The sequence below is a fragment of the Taeniopygia guttata genome, chromosome 1A (genome assembly GCF_048771995.1).
Source record: "Taeniopygia guttata chromosome 1A, bTaeGut7.mat, whole genome shotgun sequence".
NCBI classification, from domain to species: Eukaryota; Metazoa; Chordata; class Aves; order Passeriformes; family Estrildidae; genus Taeniopygia; species Taeniopygia guttata.
Window position 1 is genome coordinate 43,493,654 of NC_133025.1, and position 19,037 is coordinate 43,512,690.

General features: G+C 40.8%; 1 protein-coding gene across 2 annotated transcripts in view; it reads left to right on the forward strand.

The window, feature by feature from the left end:
• Positions 1 to 19,037, forward strand: part of PLXNC1 (plexin C1) — a 70,671-nt gene that overhangs the window by 41,550 nt on the left and 10,084 nt on the right. Inside the window, exons 18-24 of one of the 2 annotated variants that reach the window (XM_030261398.4) lie at positions 2,159 to 2,200; positions 2,682 to 2,806; positions 3,352 to 3,550; positions 4,961 to 5,107; positions 12,481 to 12,658; positions 13,866 to 13,969; positions 18,139 to 18,193. In XM_030261398.4, coding sequence (XP_030117258.4) covers positions 2,159 to 2,200; positions 2,682 to 2,806; positions 3,352 to 3,550; positions 4,961 to 5,107; positions 12,481 to 12,658; positions 13,866 to 13,969; positions 18,139 to 18,193 — 850 coding nt within the window. The remainder of the gene's footprint in view (positions 1 to 2,158; positions 2,201 to 2,681; positions 2,807 to 3,351; positions 3,551 to 4,960; positions 5,108 to 12,480; positions 12,659 to 13,865; positions 13,970 to 18,138; positions 18,194 to 19,037) is intronic. The other variant, XM_072923215.1, reaches the window with a different exon arrangement.

Here is a 19,037-nt window from a genome sequence, read left to right on the forward strand (position 1 = left end):
AATGATGTCCATATTGCACTCTTTGTGCCCTCCAGTGTGATTGATGGGCTTTGTCTCATCTAATCTAAGCTCTTTAAGCATTGAAGCTGTTGACTATGCATCTTCTGTAGTCAGTGAGGAGATGGGCAGCTCAGGAAAGCAATTCGTCCCATTTGTCTGAGGCATCTCCCTTAGGATGGGACAAGTTGCTTAAAGAGAGACTCCCATACCTAAAATGAAGAGTGATCAGCCCCATCTTTGTTCTGAGAGTGTTGCTTTGCACTGATTCAGTTTTCTATATTTGATCTGGCTTAATAGCTTTTAATGCTTGTAGGTTTTAAATGGATATTATATCTATTCTTAAAATGTTCTTGATGTTAAGCCTGATTTTTGCTTTGCTTGTTAAATTTGTCTTATTATTTCTGTTTTCCCTCAATTTCACACATTGTTTGGTTTAATGCTCCAGTCCTTGTTCCTTGTTCACAGACATTTTTAACCTTCAATACAGTTCTGGTTCTTTCACTCTACGTGTGTGTATGTGTGTCTTTTGTTGGTAAATTATGTTAGGGTTGCTAAAGGAGAAATGGAAATAACCAGTGGAGGAAAAGGAAGAAGAGTTTGGTAAGGTAGAATAGAGCAAGAGAAATGAGGAAAGGAAGGGATGAACAATCAGGTATGTAGATGAAAAATTAGATGTAATATGCCAGTGTGTGCTCACAGGCCAAAGTCAGTCATACACAGGGCTGCATCAAAAAGAAGTGTAGCCAGCAGGCTGAGGGAGGTGATTCTCCCTCTCTGCCCTGTGAGACCCCACCTGGAGCACTGCATCCTGCTCTGAGATTCCCCAGCACAAGAAGGAGATGGACTTGTTAGAGCAGGTCCAGAGAAGCGTGATGAAAATGCTCAGAAGGTTGGGACACCTTTTCTATGAAGGATACCTGAGCCAGCTGTGATTGTTCAACCTTCAGACAGGAAGGTAGCCTTTCAGTTAAAATGGGGCTTATAAGAAAGATGGAAACAGACTTTCTACCGGGGCCTGTAGCAATAGGACAAAGGCTAAATGTTTTAAACTGAAAGAGGATAAACTTAAATTGAACATGAGGAAGAAATTTCTGATGATGATGGTGATGAGGCCCTGAAACAGGTTGTCCAGAGCAGTTATAGGTGCCCCATCCCTGGAAATGTTCAGTGCTAGATTAGATTTATAAGAAAGATGGAAACAGACTTTCTACCGGGGCCTGTAGCAATAGGACAAAGGCTAAATGTTTTAAACTGAAAGAGGATAAACTTAAATTGAACATGAGGAAGAAATTTCTGACGATGATGGTGATGAGGCCCTGAAACAGGTTGTCCAGAGCAGTTGTAGGTGCCCCATCCCTGGAAATGTTCAGTGCTAGATTGGATGGAGATTTATGTAGCCTGGCCCAGTAGAAGATAACCCTACCCATGGCAGTGGGGTTGGAACTAGATGATCATTAAGGTCCCTTATGACCCAAACCATTCTGTGATGCTGTAAGGAAACTAGGGGCTGCCAGCATGACAGATAAAGCATATAACAGTAAATGGTGTAGATCTTTTGCTCAAGAGGCATTGACGAGGTGTTTGAGAACTGGGGCCTTGCTTTTGTGTGAGAGCTTTTGCTAGGACTGGATACGTGGTGGCACCTGGCTAAGTGGAGACTGCCAGCATGGACCTCCTGGCGTGTTCATTAGTGAATATTCATGGAGTGCCTTGAAATGAATGGAAGCAGATGAGCTCAAGTGTCATTTTGTTGACAGCAGCCCTGTATACCAAAGGCTATCCCCGGCAGCCAGGAAGGATGCAGCCTGCAGCACCCCTTGCACCCCAGCACATTTGCAGATGACAGTGACACACAGCTCTTCCTGCAGAGCACTGGTTGACTGCTCTGCTAGTGCAGCGCAGCAGCATCGAGTAACACACACAGCACACTGAAGATGATAGCACGTCATTTTTTGAGAGTTCATTTTCCAGTGAGCTTTGGCAGCACCTTTGCAGAAGTTACTGTGTAGAGTTTTTATATTGTATCTGCTAGAAGTCGACACTTCCATTGTTGTGTTTTGTTTCAAATAGTATCAGGAACATGTTTGGCGTGATAAACAGACATGTGTTAGAAACTTTTGGTGTACTTATGAATGATAAATATCCCCTTATATTTTAGTCAGGAGGCTTTGCATCCATCTTCAGTGAAGAAATGCCACAGGTAAGCTGATGTATGCCTTCATTTTTTTTTTTTCAAGAGTGATTGTATCCCTTTTCTCAGTGTTGTCCTAGAACAACACATCAGCTTGCATTTTCAGTATGTTCTCTTTCCTCCATAAGGATGGTTACATGGATTTATATGTAAAAGGAGTTTGAAGTGTAAGGTGCTGTTATTCAATGTGTATTTGACTTACTTAGATAAAACAGAATTTCATCATGGGAAGTGATGGGCAAACTTAACTATTGGCATTGCTTTGTGTCTAGGGCAGAAAATGTATGCTCTGCACGTGTATATTCTGTGTTGTACACAAACATAAATGCATTTTTTGTAAAATCCTGAGATACCTTAAATAAATGCAAAATTCCCACTGATTTAAATGAGGACAGGATCTTATCCCATATGTTTCTTTCCATTTTTTATGAGCATTAAGAATCCATCATAGCCGAACTACAGTTTGCTTATTTTTGTTTAACTATTCCAGAGCAGAGACCAAACGAGCAAGGATGAAAGCTTCAACATGTTGCATGCTTTAATTTGTAACAAGAACTTTCTTGTTACTCTCATTCACACCCTTGAAAAGCAGAAAAATTTCTCTGTGAAAGACAGGTATAGTATGATTATGCTTATCATCTTCAAGAAAAAGAATTACCAGGAAAAAACAACATGGGTTTTAGCACACAAATGTATTTGCTGCTTTTTGCAAAACAAGCTTGCAGTACTCTGGAGCAGTTTTCCTTCTCCATCTGTACTCACTGAGGAAGAAAAAACATTGCCATTAAAACAAGTAATTAAAGAGAAATTGGAATGTTTGTACATATAAACAAAGAGGCAAAGGAGCAGGAAAGCTCAGTTCAAAACTGTAAACACTTCCTGCAGTTAGATCAACAGTTCTACAGTTTAGAAATGTTCTGTCACTGAAGCAGGTGTTGTTCTGCAAAATTAAATTTAGAGACACACGTTGTGTGTTTAAAAAATAATCACAAGAGCAGATGGACTTGCATTTTTTATATTTTTGTAGAGAACAGTGGACACTTTATGTGCCTGAGGAGGAAGAACTTAGGATATGAACTGCACTAAAATGTGTTTCATTTATTAAAGATGATTTGAAAGAGAAATTCCAGAATTATAGCATTCTTTTTTTCTTCCCACAGGTGCTTGTTTGCATCCTTCTTGACTATTGCATTGCAAACTAAGCTAGTTTATCTGACCCATATTTTGGAAGTATTGACAAGGGACTTGATGGAGCAATCAAGCAATGTGCAGCCTAAGCTCCTGCTCAGACGAACTGAATCTGTGGTAGAAAAATTGCTGACAAACTGGATGTCTGTCTGCCTTTCTGGATTTCTTCGGGTACGTGTACATCTTCTCACTGCATAAGATATCCAGAGAATTTCTTTAATTGATTTTTTCCATAGGTGCTGTCAGAGGGGTCAGTTTAAATCATTCAGTCTAGCATTTTAATATTATGAGTGTGCACTCTTCTAGTTTAGGTGACTTAGCTGTTTAGCTGACTTTAGTGGAATGCAGGAAAAGAGCACATCTCCAAGCAATGATCGTTGTCATGTATTTGGCCAAGATTTGGGTAATTTTGTAATTCCAGCATATCCTTTTCTCATAACAGACATTCTCTCACTTGTCCAGCCCAGTGAGATGTATTGCGATCATATTAAAAGACTGATACACTTGATAAAATGCAGTGGTACCCATCTATGCAAGTTGTTTGAAAGAAATGGAGAAATGGAGATTTAAGGAATACCATCCTTTGGAAAACTAAACTTTTTTCCAAACTTTTCAACCTCCAAGCAGTATTGCAGATTTCAAGATCTAAATTACTTCAAATGAAAACAAAACAAGCATTTAGTTTCATTTTAATATTTGGTTTTTTTAGTAACTTGATAGCACTTTGTTCTTGGTTTCAGTGCTTCGTTACTCTTCCTGTCTCTCCTATCAGTGTGATGCTATCACACTGTTGGTATTGGTCTCATCAGTGGTTGCATTAATACAGCAGCAGAATTGTTTGAGGCTCAGCAGTTCACAGCAGTTTCCTGGAACTGAGGAGTGTGCCAAGGAACTGTCAGAGATACGTTCTCAATAAACCAGACATTTTTACAGAGCTGTGCTAGTGAGATGCCTTAGCCAGGCTGCAGGAACGGTGTCACATGGAACTAGAGATACATCCTTCCTTTCTCAGGTGCTTTCCTGAGCCCTGGGGTTTAGGCAGGAGAGGAAATCCCTGGGTTCATTTCCTCTTTTACTGATACTCCAGGGTAAGTCCCACCAGCTTGCTCCCAAGATATTTTTCAGAGACAAAAAGGGAGACACCAATTCAAAAGGAAACTAGTTGTGAGCTTGTTTTCTCAAAAGACTGAAAATGGAAGAAGTAGCTGAAGTATGCATGTGAACATGTGCATGTCTCACCCCCCACCCACTCTTTGGTGGAACTAAGAAGTGTCTGCCAGGTGGAGTAGGAGCAGCTTGTCTGTAGCGTGCTTGTGCACAGCAAGGAGCTGTGAGCTATCTTGCCACTCACTCCAGATGTCATTTGCTATTTGCATGAGACTTTCACACTGAAAAGCAAAAGATGGGGGTTAAACAAATAACTAGATAAATCTGCTTGGAGGGATTTTCTTTTATAATTGCAAGATAATGAGTTACTTAAAAGGAAATAACACCATTTGTTACACTTGATTTTTTTCTAGTTATTCATGCTATTTAATTATTACAAAAATAAATGTTTCTTGTATTTATTTCCTGTCCTAGGAGACAATTGGTGAACCTTTCTATTTGCTGGTGACAACCCTCAATCAGAGGATAAACAAAGGACCTGTTGACGCAATAACTTGCAAAGCTCTGTACACTCTTAACGAAGACTGGCTGCTGTGGCAAGTGTCTGAATTCAAAACAGTGGTATGTTTGCTAGCTTGTGTTCCCTTCAGGCACGGACAGCTGTAATGTTTTCTCTGTTTCTAAGAAACTAAAATAAGGCTCCTAAGACACTAAGCTAGTGGTTAAGTGCCCAGATACTAAAATTGTTATTGCTGACAAAGTTTCCAAACATGCTAAGAGTTTAGCTAGCTGGTGTTTCTCTGATATACATTTCACAAATAGCACTTACTCCTCACTTCACAGCATGCATTAATCACCAAAGAGTAGGTTTAATGAAGTCTCAGGATATTAAAGAATCTTTCTTATTTTAAAGTATACTACAAAAATATAAACATGCTTAGAATTTAAACTAAACTACCATTTATGAATGAATGAAAGAATGGAATGCAGAGGGTTTTTTTTTTCCTATTGTGTTTACTTGTGACTAATCTTCAGGCAATGATTTGCTGTGGGTTTACATATCATTAGCACCAAATCATCTTAAATTAACAATCTTACATCATGGTGGATTTTACTTAGTTGCTTGGTTAAAAACAAGATATCTAGGAAGTCTAGCTGAGCTTCTGAATTTTACCATAGATTTTTTTTTTTTTTTTTTTTGCCTAAGAAAGTACCTAAGAAGTATTTCCTGTTTTCCAGTTGCACCCAAACATCTTTGAAAGCTGGAGTTTCATTACTGATTGTCATTGTGACACTGATATGAGAAGGGATAGCAGGATTATTGCACTTTGGAGCATGTAAAAATTGTGGCTTTTAGGTTAGGCAGTCTGAAAAGGGTTTTCAGAATAACCAGAGCACTCTTCTGCTCCAGAGTTTCCAAGTGATTTTAGATCTGAGTACTATAAAATGTGTATTTTCAGTTATTTTTGTAGCTTCCTTGCTTCTTAACTCCTGGCTTCCAGTCAGAGTTATGTGACATAACGAGGAGTGTGAGAAGTGCTGCTGAACAGCGGTCTTCATACCTTGTGAGCAGAAACTGGCGGGCAGCAATGGCCACAGCAAGGACAGTTCAAGTGCTGCCCTTTCAGTCCTTTTCAGAGCCCATGTGCTAAGTCTCTGGTAGGGCTGAAGTTTCCAGGTCTGCTTGACTTCTGTTTTGAAGCAGGAACTTGGAGGTGCTGAAATGCCGTATACTGGAGTACACTACACGACCCTGGAAAATTTGGGTGGCCAGCAGTCCATTGGACTTTCTCATTGGCCACATAGGAAGCTCACTGAAATGGCAACATTTCTGTGAGTCATTTATGAATTGTCATTTTCTAATGAAAGTTTCAAACTTTCAACCAGTAGTCAAATCTTCTTATTACAAAGCTGTTGTTAGAGGCTGCATTTGAAGGTACTTCAAGCTAAGTTACCAGAGAGTGCCTTTGGAAAGGAAGTTTGTGGCTAAAAATCGAATACATAATCCAAGATCTTTGGTTTCCTTGTTTGCGTGCTGCATTCTGGCATGTATTTGAATAAATTTAATTCTATTGCTGTGTGTATCCATAGGATACAATTGTATTGCTGTATGTATCCATAGGATGCAACACGCAGTGGTGATGCAGAGCATTTTCAAGCAAGCTCACTATGCCTGTTACTAGCAGACTGCACACATTCAAATTGAGAGCCCCTTGGGGGGTATAGCTGACTCTGAAGCTGCTGAAGAACCTTAAATGCTTTTTCTAGAGCTACTTCTATGCACACAGTCACTGATAGGGTCTTGTGGTCCGGCTGCAGTGGAGAAAAGGTAAGTGCTCTGAAGGACTTGCTCTGCTGGGGAGCACTCTGCAGATGGATGAGGAAATGAGAGCCTACAGCCCTTCTTGAAACTTGTTTTCTGCCTTTGTACTTTGTATTCCTGCTTTTGAATAGGAGATAATGATGCAGCTATAGGGTTAATATAGATCAGCTTTCCCGTTTAGGTGCAGTGTTCTTTGGGCTTAGATGAGAAGTGCTGAATGTTCCCTTTAAAACCTCCTAAATGTTTCCTTTAAAGCCATCACAAAAGGAGAGAGGACTACTGCAATAAAATTGCAGTGATGAAATTCAAGGACTGTAGTTCTGCCTGGACTGGGAAACAGTTTTGTTTGGTGGTTTATCTGAGATTTACACTGGAAGCTGAAACTGTGCTGTGAAGAGACTTAGGTGGAGGCTTTCTGGGCTGGGGAAACAAGCCAGCTGTGCACATTCTCCTTTCAAAAATAGCATTTAACAGGAGGCTAAAGAGAAAGTAGTCAGTTTTCTTCTCTCACTAACACCACTTCAGATGCACTACATTGACGTGCAGGACCTGTAAGCTTACAGACTGGGAACCAAGTGTTTTCTCCTTACTGTGGAAGAATATTTCTGCCTAAAGGATTGCAGGTTTTGTTTTCTAAATGGAATAAATTCTGATCTGAGTTTTCAAGTGCACTTGTATAGCTGCTCACTGCAGTTACATTCTGGGTCTTGCAGTATTTTGTTGGTATTTTGGTTTTCCCCTTTCCCCAGCCCTACAATAGCAGTACATTAAAATCTACCTCTCCAGAGCAAAGCATAAAAAAAAAAAAAATACAGCCAAAAAGAGGGTTATAGAGATGGTGAAGCAAATCTGCAGACATTTGGTGTCCAGATTTTTTTAAGCTGTGTTGGCACGTGAAGATACAGGGATATATCTGGTAGGGAGTTCAATTCTCAAATCAATAACAGGGTACAAACAAGGGTGTAGGTGCTCTGCATAAGAATCTCTCCTTTCAGGATTGGGAGTTCAGTTCCAAACCAGTAAAAGCAGGATGCAGACAGGCTTCTAAAAATCAGGGCAAGTTCCACAGATCAGGAGAGGTTTTTTAACATTCAGGCCATTTGTAACCATTAAAAAAAAGAGAACTTAGAAATGTGTTGTGTTTGAATTGCATTAGAGCTGTTCCCTGGCAGGGCCCCATGCCTTTTTTTAAAAGGCCATAGACCTTGGATCACCCTACTGTTAACCCTGGCTGCTAGAAAGGGTGAGGCATTGAACAGAGATAGGCTGCTGAAGTACATACTCAAGTGGAGGAACTGAAGGAAAGATGCTTCTAAAAGCACTGGTCAAGTATGGGCTGAGAAGCTGTGCTCTTTAATGCTGTACTTATATTTTAGTACTGAAAAATAAAGCTGCCTTAAAAGAGACTTGGATGTGTCATGGATCCTTTTCTCAGGCTGAGGAAGCAAGCCTGCTCTCTCCCAGGCAGACAAGCAGCTGCACCCCTCGGCGGATAATTTGTTCAATGACTGATGAAGGAGTGCGCTCCACAGCTGAGAGCTAGTGTTTCACTGAAGGGTTTCATTTTGAATAGAAAATGCCAGCCTGGAATGTGAGATGTTCCCAGTGGTGTATCTCCTGTGGGAAACCAGAGGACACTCCTTACATTGTACTTAGTGCTCCAGCATTCCTTTGAGTAGTCACTGCTTATTTTAAAAAAGGCATTTGGGCTGTTCTGTGCTTTGCTGAAATGTGTTTGCATTTTTAGATGAGAAGAAATTATCTAATTCACGTGTTCAGCCAACTGCCATTTGTCAAAAGTGAAGCAAAGCCACGTAGTGGAAGGTTGTTTAAAGTGTTCAACTGTTTTATGAGTTAAAAGAGAGGTGTTAAAAAAAGGTGGGTGGGATGTAAGGGAGTAAAGCAGAGACAAGGAAACCAATTTCCTAATAAGACATCATGGTTGTGGTATTATTAGTCACACTTTGTGAGAGATAAGGAAACTATTAAAAGCATGTGACATAAGGGGATTTTTGTCAGCAGAAAAGAACACAGCAACCCTCACTACAAAGTGAGCAGTGCAGATATTGGCTACAGGAGAGTCCTCTGGATTAGAGACAGATTGAGTGTCATATATGGCAGCATCAACAGCACAACTCTTCCTTTGTGTAGTGCCCATCTAGCCTAAATTTAACTTGTGCACCATTTTCTGTGCCAATTGGTTAACTCTTCTATAGCTGTTCCATAATACTCTTCACAGGTGGCTGTTCTGGCTGCTACAGAAGGATCATACAATCAATCTGAATTTTCCTGTTGATTGTATTTCATAGTCTGGGAGATGGGAGTAGTTTTAAGGCAGTTTTGTTATGTGGTACATCCTGGTACTGACTCTTTACATAAATCGCCTACTTTCACCAATCAAAGGAGGGATTTTTAGGGTGTTTTCTCATCTGTCTGATAAATGGAAATAAGATTTGTTCAGATGCATAGCTGATGCATAGGGTAATGAATAAGAGTCTTTGAATAGCCCAGATTATTTTTCTTTATTTCTAAGAAAATATGATATTATCACATTGCTTTATTAAACCACATCTCATTTATTATCTGCTATGGTTATTAATAGCTCTGCTAAATAATTCATTGTGTGAAATTAATTTTCAAGGAAACTACAAATCTGAAAAGCCATCTGCAAACACTGTCTTCAAATGTCATTATTTCTGTGACTGCATGGGTGAAAATACATTTTTTTAGGTTTGTTCCTGTCTTGTAGCTAGGTTCCAAGCTAAGTCCTATACAAGTAGTTGCAGGTGCCACCTTCTCCTTAAGTAGCCTTTAAAAATTCTTGCAACCCGTGTTAAAGCTTTTCTGAAGAGTACTGTGTCTGTCATGCTGTCATAATTTCTAGTGTGTGAAGTCTCATCTCTAACTGTTATTAGCTTGAACCAGGTTCTATGATTTTCTCCTGAACCTTTCCTTAAATTAATAGTATTTTTGTTTCCTCTGCAAAGTGAGAGAGCTTAGAAAAAGGCTTGATGATATTTTCTTTTGACTTTCACATGCCCTCCTGTGATTTCTTGTATATTTTCTGACCTCCAGATCTGATAATAAAAGGGCTTTCTTAATTTTACAATAACTTCTACTTCTACTCTATGTGTCTAAGTATAGTGATTGTGACTGTCAGCTTCTGATTAATGGTTTCTAAAGCCAGGGACTGTGCTGTATGACAGGTTGAATCTGATTTATGAAAACTTCAGCTGCAGAGGGACAACTTAATAATGTTTGGCTTTCCTAGCTCCCCATCAATTGCTTTATTGCTTAAGATTAACTTCTGCAGGAAATTATATCAGCAAAACCATCTGGCTCTCATGGCTTAGAAACTTTCACGTGTTTGAATATTCTTTCCCACCTCACCACTTCTTGGAGTTATAAAGCATTCCTATTATCCTCACACTGTGGATACTTTCACTTAAGGACCCCATACATGACTTGTATTCTACCTGCATGAAGGATGACTACTCTCTTTTCACAGTCCTATCATCCTACAGTGAGTGGAGCAGGAATGGGAGGGCTCTCATGTGCTAAAGAAGAGGCTGCACATTCCTGTGCAGCCTGTGTGAAAGTATGTGCTGAAAAGGAAAGGAGGAAGAGAGTTAGACAGTTCCTCTTGATGGTCTAAAAGGAGTGGAAAATGAAGCAGGAGCAGGAACGTGAATATTGCAGTGTAGGAGTAATGTTAGAAGGAAAGGATCATCTGAAAGAAGCAATGCTTCCAAGGACATAGAGCTAAATCAACATCATTTAACGTGCAAGGAGCTACTTCAGAAAAATCAGTTCAGAGACTAAAAGGGGCAAAGACTGATTAAAATGAATCTTCCAAGGACAAAATACAGTTAGTCCCTGTCCACATTTTAATCCTACAAGACCATGACTTCAGGGCAGTTAGAGTCAAGGACAGGGCTGCTGTCTGTACAGTTGGTCTGTGGGCCTAACCAAGCATGACTCACTCATTGCTGTGCCAATATATTTTTTACTAATTTTCTGCATGAAGTCCCAACCTGAGGCATGGTGTCCAGTTCTCCTTCTTCTCCTTCTGCAATTCCCACATGTCCTTGTTTCTTGTTCCATCTGTCCTTTCCATGGACTTATTTTCCTCACAATTAAACATCTCAGTGTCCTGATTAAGTTGTTCCCTGTTACTTCAGTTACATCCTAGTCTTTCTTAAATCATAATCTTAATAGTTTTGCAACTCTGTTTTTAATAGTCCTTTTGCTTCTGTAGAGATAGTAAAGTTAATTTTTGTTGCATTGGATTACTTTTTTTCACCAGTAGGATGCTGTAATTTCCACTCTTGCTGGGTAATAAACAGAAAATACTATTCTACAACTGTTAATAACTATCCATTTTTATGAGAAGATAGAAAAGTTGTCCCTGCAACAACCTGGACAGAAATTCTTTCCTTCACGTGACAGCAGAGAAAAGAAAATTGTTTACTTCTTGTTTTAATTTGCAGTCCTTCTCAGAGTCACATATGGAGTCTTCTCATTTCAGTCAGAAGATAAATGTTATACCAGAATCGTTCAGCAGCCAGAATGGTTTGAGTGCATTTATTTTCCTATGCCACTTGCAGTCAAGTGCTGGCACCTAAAACAATTGTTTTAGTTCTGTCCCAAGACATCTCTAGCAGAACATCTGTGTCCATGTAGCTGGACAACAATTTCACTGCACAGAGCAGGCCATGGCACTGGAAATTTTTGATGTTATTGCTTGGCAATTACAATTATAACTTAGCAATTCTGTGCTCATCCCTTATTCCCTGCCTTCTAGCAGTTAATCTGCCTGACTTGATCGGAAATATGACCTGACAAAAAAAAACATTCCCTGGAGATGGTCAGTCAGTGTCACTGGCACCTCCCTCCAGCCCCTACTCAGTCAGGTGCAGCCTAGCAGAGGAGTTGTGTCCCACCCAGGAGTAGCTGTGAGCTGAAGGGCAGGGATGCTGTAACCAGACATGGGTGTTTGAGCTGAAATAACAATGAATAGAACACAATGCACTTTTCTGTGCAGATCTGTACCACTTTGGATTCTATCTGCTGCAATGTGCTCTCTCTTTTCGCTGCTTCTGTGGTGGCCCTGTCTGTGCTGCCTCCAGAGACAGGGCTGTACGCAGACAGATGCTTGACACCTCCAGGGGAGGTTACCTTCTGTGTGATGTAAGGCACTGAGCATAATCTGCTGGTATAAATACTTATTTTAACTCTGCCTTCTATCCACTCAGAATCAATCATGCTTACCGTGACTGCTTACTCAGCAACCTTAGCAGATCTCTTGTTGCTTACAGTTTTGCTGTTAAGGCATTCATTTTACATAAAAGATCTGCTTTTTTAGAACATGCATTATAATTCTTCCTTGTCTCTTGTTTTTTGGTAATTCACTGAAATACATTTGCATAAAAGCAAAAGACAAAACATACTCTTGGAAATATGTAACTATATATATCTATTTTTCATTCTATGAACAGGAAGAATTCTAAATTCTTCTTTGTGTAACTCCTTCAAATAATCTTTATTTGAAACAACTTTAATAATAAATATGCTGAAAATCTCTTGGGTGCTGAAAATCTGTCAGGAGTTTGTAGGTTTCCTATGCCAGGTGTTCCCTGTAAGTCAGAATAATTTGTATTTCTTTCCCCAGACGGTGAACATTATCTTTGAAAAAGTCCCAGAAAACGAGAGTGGAGATGCCTGTCAAACTATTCAAGTTAATGTTCTGGACTGTGACACCATAGGCCAAGCCAAGGAGAAGAGCCTTCAGGCTTTCTTTAATAAGAATGGCTTTCTCTATGGCCTTCAGCTGGATGAAATTGGTCTTGGTAAGAGTGTCACTGTGTTGTATTTTCATGGAGTTAACTGGTCTGTTGTGGAGTTTTCTTGTTAGGAATGCTTATGTTTGGCTTTGATTCTTTTCAGAGTTCAGACAGAACGTAGCTTTTGTGTGGAATTTCAAGGCAGGCACTAGATTTATTTATGTTGCCAGTTAGAACACTGAAGCTGTATCTGCTTCTCTTCTGCAAGGACTTCAGCATTGCAATTAACAATGATGTTATTTATTATGCATCTATAATTTCTCTATTCCTTTTCTGGGGTAAGTAAGATGGCTGGCCTGTCCACCTAAGTACAGCTGGTTGTTACATTTTGTCAGTGGATAAGATGAAATACCATGATTATCAAGTATTTTAGTCCCTATCTACTATTCCTCCTACCTCCCTTCCTTCCTTCCTACAGACCTACATAGCCCTTGATCAGGAGAGCCTTCAAATAAATCTTATTTATAGTCAGATTAGGTTTATATAATAGTTTGCCTGTGACTCACAAAATCACCTACAATATCTACAGATGTAAATAAGGCTGTTCCAACAGATGAGTCAAACCACCTTTCCTTGGTGGGTTTTCAAGAGCCCAAGGTCTGTAGCTACCACCACCTTACCACTTCCCACATACCCTGGTGGGAAACCTAACTAACTCTGTATTGTTGGCATTTGTCACCTCCTGGACTTGCTTCCTAAGATGTCGATACTTCCTCACCATCTCAGACTCTGTGTTGGCAAGTGCTCATAATTTACTTTCATATCTGATGTCTAGATGTGTATATCCTTCATAAGTGCCTGACCTCCCTTCACAAGTACTATGTCAGTCTTGTACAGCTCATTTTTTAGATCTTTTAGAAGTGGCTTGTGGAACCTTTCTTCTAGTCCCAATGTAACCTTAACAGCAGGACACACTTGTGCAGCAGAATAGTGATTAGGTGAAGGTACCTCCAAAAACTCTGCCTTGACCAACACAGAGTGAAGCACCAAAACCTGCTGAAAGGGAAGCCACCCAGGCTGTCACCCCAGAAAAGGAATCAGAAGTGTGGGAGTGCAAAACCACTTTCATGTGACCTAGCACAAGGATAGAGAGAAGCAGCTCAGTTGGGAGTCATTGGTCCAAAAATAGTTGGGTGTTGTTTTTCGTTACAAATATCAGTACGGTGAGAATGCCATTGGGGTGTAATTGTTTTCTGTTGCTGTCATACTGCAGAACTTGTGTCTGAGGAGCAGCAAAGAGAATTGTTAGATATTGATGGTTCCTCAGAGGTGATGGATGATGGAATAAGGAAGCTAAATACCATCGGCCATTATGAGGTAAGCACAGAAGCTAGACCAATGAGTTGAGAAGGTGTTTCTCCACAGCTCTCAAATGTGATCTGCACAGCTTGAAGTCATAGCTGAGCATCATCAGCAGAAGGAAAGAATTATGTGGCACACAAAATTCTTGCCAATGAGTCATGTTTTTTGTTACTTTTCAGAGTTTTCTTTGTTGTAGGGTTGCTTGGTTCAAACATACCAGGTAAACTGTTACTTCTATCAAACATTTCATTTAAAACAGAATCTGATTTCCAGCTACAAACATTGTCTTGGGTCTTTTTGAGTCTCTGCTGTTGAGTTTTTGTTGCACCATGAGCAACTGTTTACCTCATCCTACCTCATATTTTGATTATCTGAACAGGCAGATACTTCTGAAATCTCATTGCAAGTCAGAATAAAAAGGATTGATGGCTTTTCTCCCTCTTTTTTGATACTTCCTATGTCAGTCTCCATGCCTTTTTCTCTCTGTGTTTCTGCTTCCATCTGCTGTTGGCACTTGTACCATGTCTTCCCCTCTGCTTCCAGTTGCCCCTGTAAAGAAGTTGTTTGCAATGCTGCAATAATCTGTCCATCACTGCAACAACACACAAAACTGCAACTGGTGGCAGAGCCCTCCTGGGTGTAGCACACTGTGAAAGTGTAGCAAGCAGCATTTCCTCTCTGAGGAGTTTTCAGTGGCACCAGTCAAAATAGAGAGTGAGATGTTGGAGGAAAATGTGCAGCAGGTGATTGGCCTCAGGTGATATGGAAGTTCACATTTGATGCTTACAGATAGATTCTGGAAATGGAGGTTATTATGCTGAGTGCTTTTACAGATCTTTCCTCATGCCTCAATGAATTTGAATGTCTGGCTCTTAACAAGTTCATAGATTTTTGCTGCCATAGGTCTGTGCTGTGCATTGCAGTATGGTGCTGAGGAACCTGAGCCAACACAGAACCTGTTGCTGTCTGCATGAGAAACTACTGTGCTATCCATGGAGAAACAAGGACTTTGTATCCTGGACAGAGAACAAGGCTGCTTAGATCTGAAGCAAGCTCATTTGGAGTCACTTTACAGATTTCTGTAGGCATTTGTTGCTCTCCTTACTTCACAGGGGTTCAGCATCGAACCCAAATGTCCTGAGTGACCATCCAGTGGCTTTTCCTGTGCCTGTCTTGAATCTTGTCTATAGATGAATGTGTGAGCTCCTCCACTCCACTTGTAGAGATTTTGTACAAATTAGGACGTTGTGGTGTTGCAGCTTGAGCCTGTGCAGCACAGGTCAGTGTAGATTTGAATTAGATTAGGTGTTTGAACTTCTGTCTAATGCAGCAGTACCTGCCCTCTTTACCACAGGCAGCTATTGCAGGTGCTCCCTGCTTTTCCCAGCAACCTTCTCTACATCTGGAGCTCATGGCATGCTGTGGCTCATGGGTGTCAGACCTCATGGCAAGTAAACCTGCTCCATCGGTCTCTGTCATCCCTGGGTATCTTTGTCCCAGCCCTTGTTTTGTCTGAGGTTTCTGGAGGCAAGGGTTTCTTGCAGATGCAAGTTAGGTAGGAGGCACAGTTGTTTTTGCAAAGCTGTAACTACACTAATTATAGCTTAGCAGCTGCCTTGTGGAAATTGTACTGCATGTCTCTTCCATATTTTAGTTCACATTTTCTGACACTGACAATATAATGTACATTTTAGGCAAAAGCTCAGTGGCATTTTAGGCAGTGGCTTAGTGGCAAGTATTAGCCATTAGCATATCTAGTTTATTTTCTTGTATGCATATTGATGCAAAAAGGAATGTAAAAGTGTCTAGATAGCAAGAAAAATGAACATTGCATACACTCTATGAGGACAGTAACATTGCCTGAGAAATTCCAACTTACATTTCAGCAGTGCCTCAAGTTTTGTGGCAAGCCTGAATTTTTGTTTACCAGCATTAAATGCTAGAAAGTAACCAGATGTTTGAAATTGGGAATTTACCATCAAACCTTTTAAAGACACTGGAGCATGAGAGTTGTGTTGTGAAGGTCCCAGAGTCACCAATCAATCTTGAAAAAGTAGGTTTAGTTTCTACACTGATTTTTAAAATATGCAAGAATGGTATATTTGCATCTTTATGTAGTGTTTGTGAAGATAAAAAAATTCACTAAACTGTTAGCCTCTCTTATGCCTCTGGCCTGTGTGCTATTTTGCTGTAATTTTTTGGCTCCTAGGAGGTTTATAGATATGTTTATTTATGAGGTCTGTACTATCACTTCCATGAGAATAACCACAAGCCATGACAAGAAAGCTACTAATTGTCTTGACATCCTATTCCCCACACAAGAAGGGAGCTGGACAGTCACTTTCAGATCTGCTGTCCAGTCATCCAGTCACAGATCTCCAGTTTCTCAACTGTTAAGACTATCACACGTTCTAGGAGCAGGCAGAGCCCCATCAAGCAAAACTGAATGTGGCCCTGGGAGCTCACTGGCAAGGACTGGATTTCAGTGAGGACAGGAGGCCTGGGGAACAAGAGGCATAGAGCCACACTACCATGTCTTCTGTTTTGCAAAGTATCTGTATTCCATGTTGTCTGGATTGGAAGAGATCTCTCTTCTCCCTGTTTGTCCCCCTCAATAATGCAACTGACAAAGCAAAAATTTTTTCAGGTGTCCATGGGAGCAGCCCACCACAAAAAGTTATTTAGACAGAAAGATGCAAAAAGAAGGGGTTTTTTTAAATTGATTTTTTTTAATTGGATCATACTGTAAGAAATAGTAAGTATGGCTGATGCAGTAATGATGAAGGGAAAACATAGTCTACTCACTGCTAAAAGCATAATTTGTCCCATGAATAAAACCTGGAGTGTGGGCTTTGGTCATGGCTGCTCTGCAGCAATGTCTCAGATTCCTGGAGGGAAGCACAGTTCTCCCTGTGAGCTCTGCTCATCTCCCTGAGGACAGAAGTCAATGCATTTCAGCACTGAGCTGCCCTCCTACTTCTTGGGAAGGGAATGGAGGCAGCATGTTACCCACGTTGCTCCAGGAGGGGGTAAGCTGCTGGGTAGCCCTGTTTATCTGTCTTCAGGGCCAAGTAGGAGGACTGTCTGGGTGTTGGTATCCCCTTACAAGCCAGCCTTAGAGCATGTTCCTATTTGTAGTGTGGTTTTCAAGGGTTCTGTGCTATCTAAAATAGTTCTGAAAGTCTGTATGATAGATAGAATCTCTGCAAAAAAAAAATAAAAATAGATTGCATTTACTTTCCAGGAGCAAATGTAAGTGCAGATTTTTTTTGGCACAAGACACAGCTTTTGATAGAGTATCTTAATGTTTAAACTGGTTTCTCACACCAGGCTGGCTGCCAAGGTTTAAAAAACACTTAAATTATTTTGGCAGAGAGCCCTTCCTAGAACTGGCCGGTTGTTTTTGTAATTATAGAGGCAAGTACACTAGCATTTGGCAAGACTCAACATTTGATAGCAGAGCAGTGGTGTAGTTCTCAGTGGGAGCCATTTTTTAGTTACTCTTTGACAATAAAAGCATGGCTTGCCAGTTTGTTTTAAAGATAATGTGTAACATCCTGGCAACACTGTAAATTGAGGGAAGGAGGAGGTAGATTTTTCCTAGAAATCCCAAGATTATAAGATACAGATCTTGATCTTATGGTGTATAAATATTTTGCTCAGTTTGGAAATAGTTCTTGGGAGCACCAGGCTAAACCCTCAGAATGGCCCCTCCACATGGGTAGAAGAGACTGATCTGAAAGAAAGGGGACCAGAAGAGAATTCACCTTTGTGTGCACCTCTCTACCTAACCTTCCCGTAAGATTCTGTTGCACAGGATGCAGAGAATCTAACCTGAGGAATCTATATAAAAATGGATGCAAGAAGCAGCACAGAGCAATACATGAAAATTAAAGTATCCACATATGGGCTGAACCAAAAAAATCAAAGGAAGGGAAAGGTCTTCAAGGCTTTACTGGAAGAGGTGTCTTCCCACTTGGCTGGGTGATGCTGACAAGGTGCAGCTACTGTTCATGCATGAAAGCCCAGCCCTGGCTGCTGCTAAAGGCTGTGCACACTGTGGTGAGAACAAAGCAGGCTGGGCTGTCCTGCACTGCCATGGGCTGAAGAGCAGAGGAAATGAAACTGAGGCTTTTGGGAATTCTAAGCACTTTTGTGCATGACATGTTTATTTTTTCTTTCAGATTTCAAATGGAGCAACCATAAAAGTCTTCAAAAAGAAGGCAAATACCCGATCAGGTAACAAACTCACTGTGACCCATTTAAACTTTTGTGCAGAATGGTTGGGAATGCAGAGAACTGAGCTCTGACAGAGTGTATCTTGGTCAGTAGGAGGTCAGAGAAATTGGTACTTTGATATAGTTGAGCCAAATGAAGAGTCCTGGCTCTGGGCCTCTGGCAGGCACAGTGGGCCTAAAAGGAAGAAAGAAGGTAAAGGAAAGAAGAACAGAAGGGCTTACAGTCCTCAGCAAATGATTGCTTAGATTACAGGCTCATAGACAGGAAAGCAGAACAAGTAAGCCCAGGTGACACAAAGAGAGGGAACAACTCTATCTCCCTGGTGCCCAGAGCTGTGCATCACAGACATAGTGCTGCACTGTCCAGAAACACGAAAGATAAAACCCCCACTGTTTGCTAATTTTCCTTATTCTCTTGAGTGTGTTTCTGAAAGCTTTGATTTTGCTGTCTGAACAGCGTGTCAGGAGGTAAAGAGTGCTTACAGGGGGCCAGTTCATCTCACCTAGCCCTGTGATGCAAGTTGATCAAGCTGGTGGATGAGGGTAGAACTTTCTGAAGCCCCTGTGAAAAAACACACTCCTAACATATGTTGCCTTATCATCAAAGTTAGGAGAGACATGTGCATCTCACCGGGGCAGCCTCTCCCTCAGCAAAACTGAGGTGTCTGTTCCCAGCCATTGTGTTCAAGCCTGACCTCAGCCCACCTGCACTCAGCACTTAGAGACTTAAACACTGTAATCATCTCATCATGTCCTCCTTTCAGAGAAGCTGTGATTGCTGCCAGCTTACCCCAGCAACAGACAGGATGCTGTAGCTTGGTGGTCCAAGCTACAGGTTGGCACGA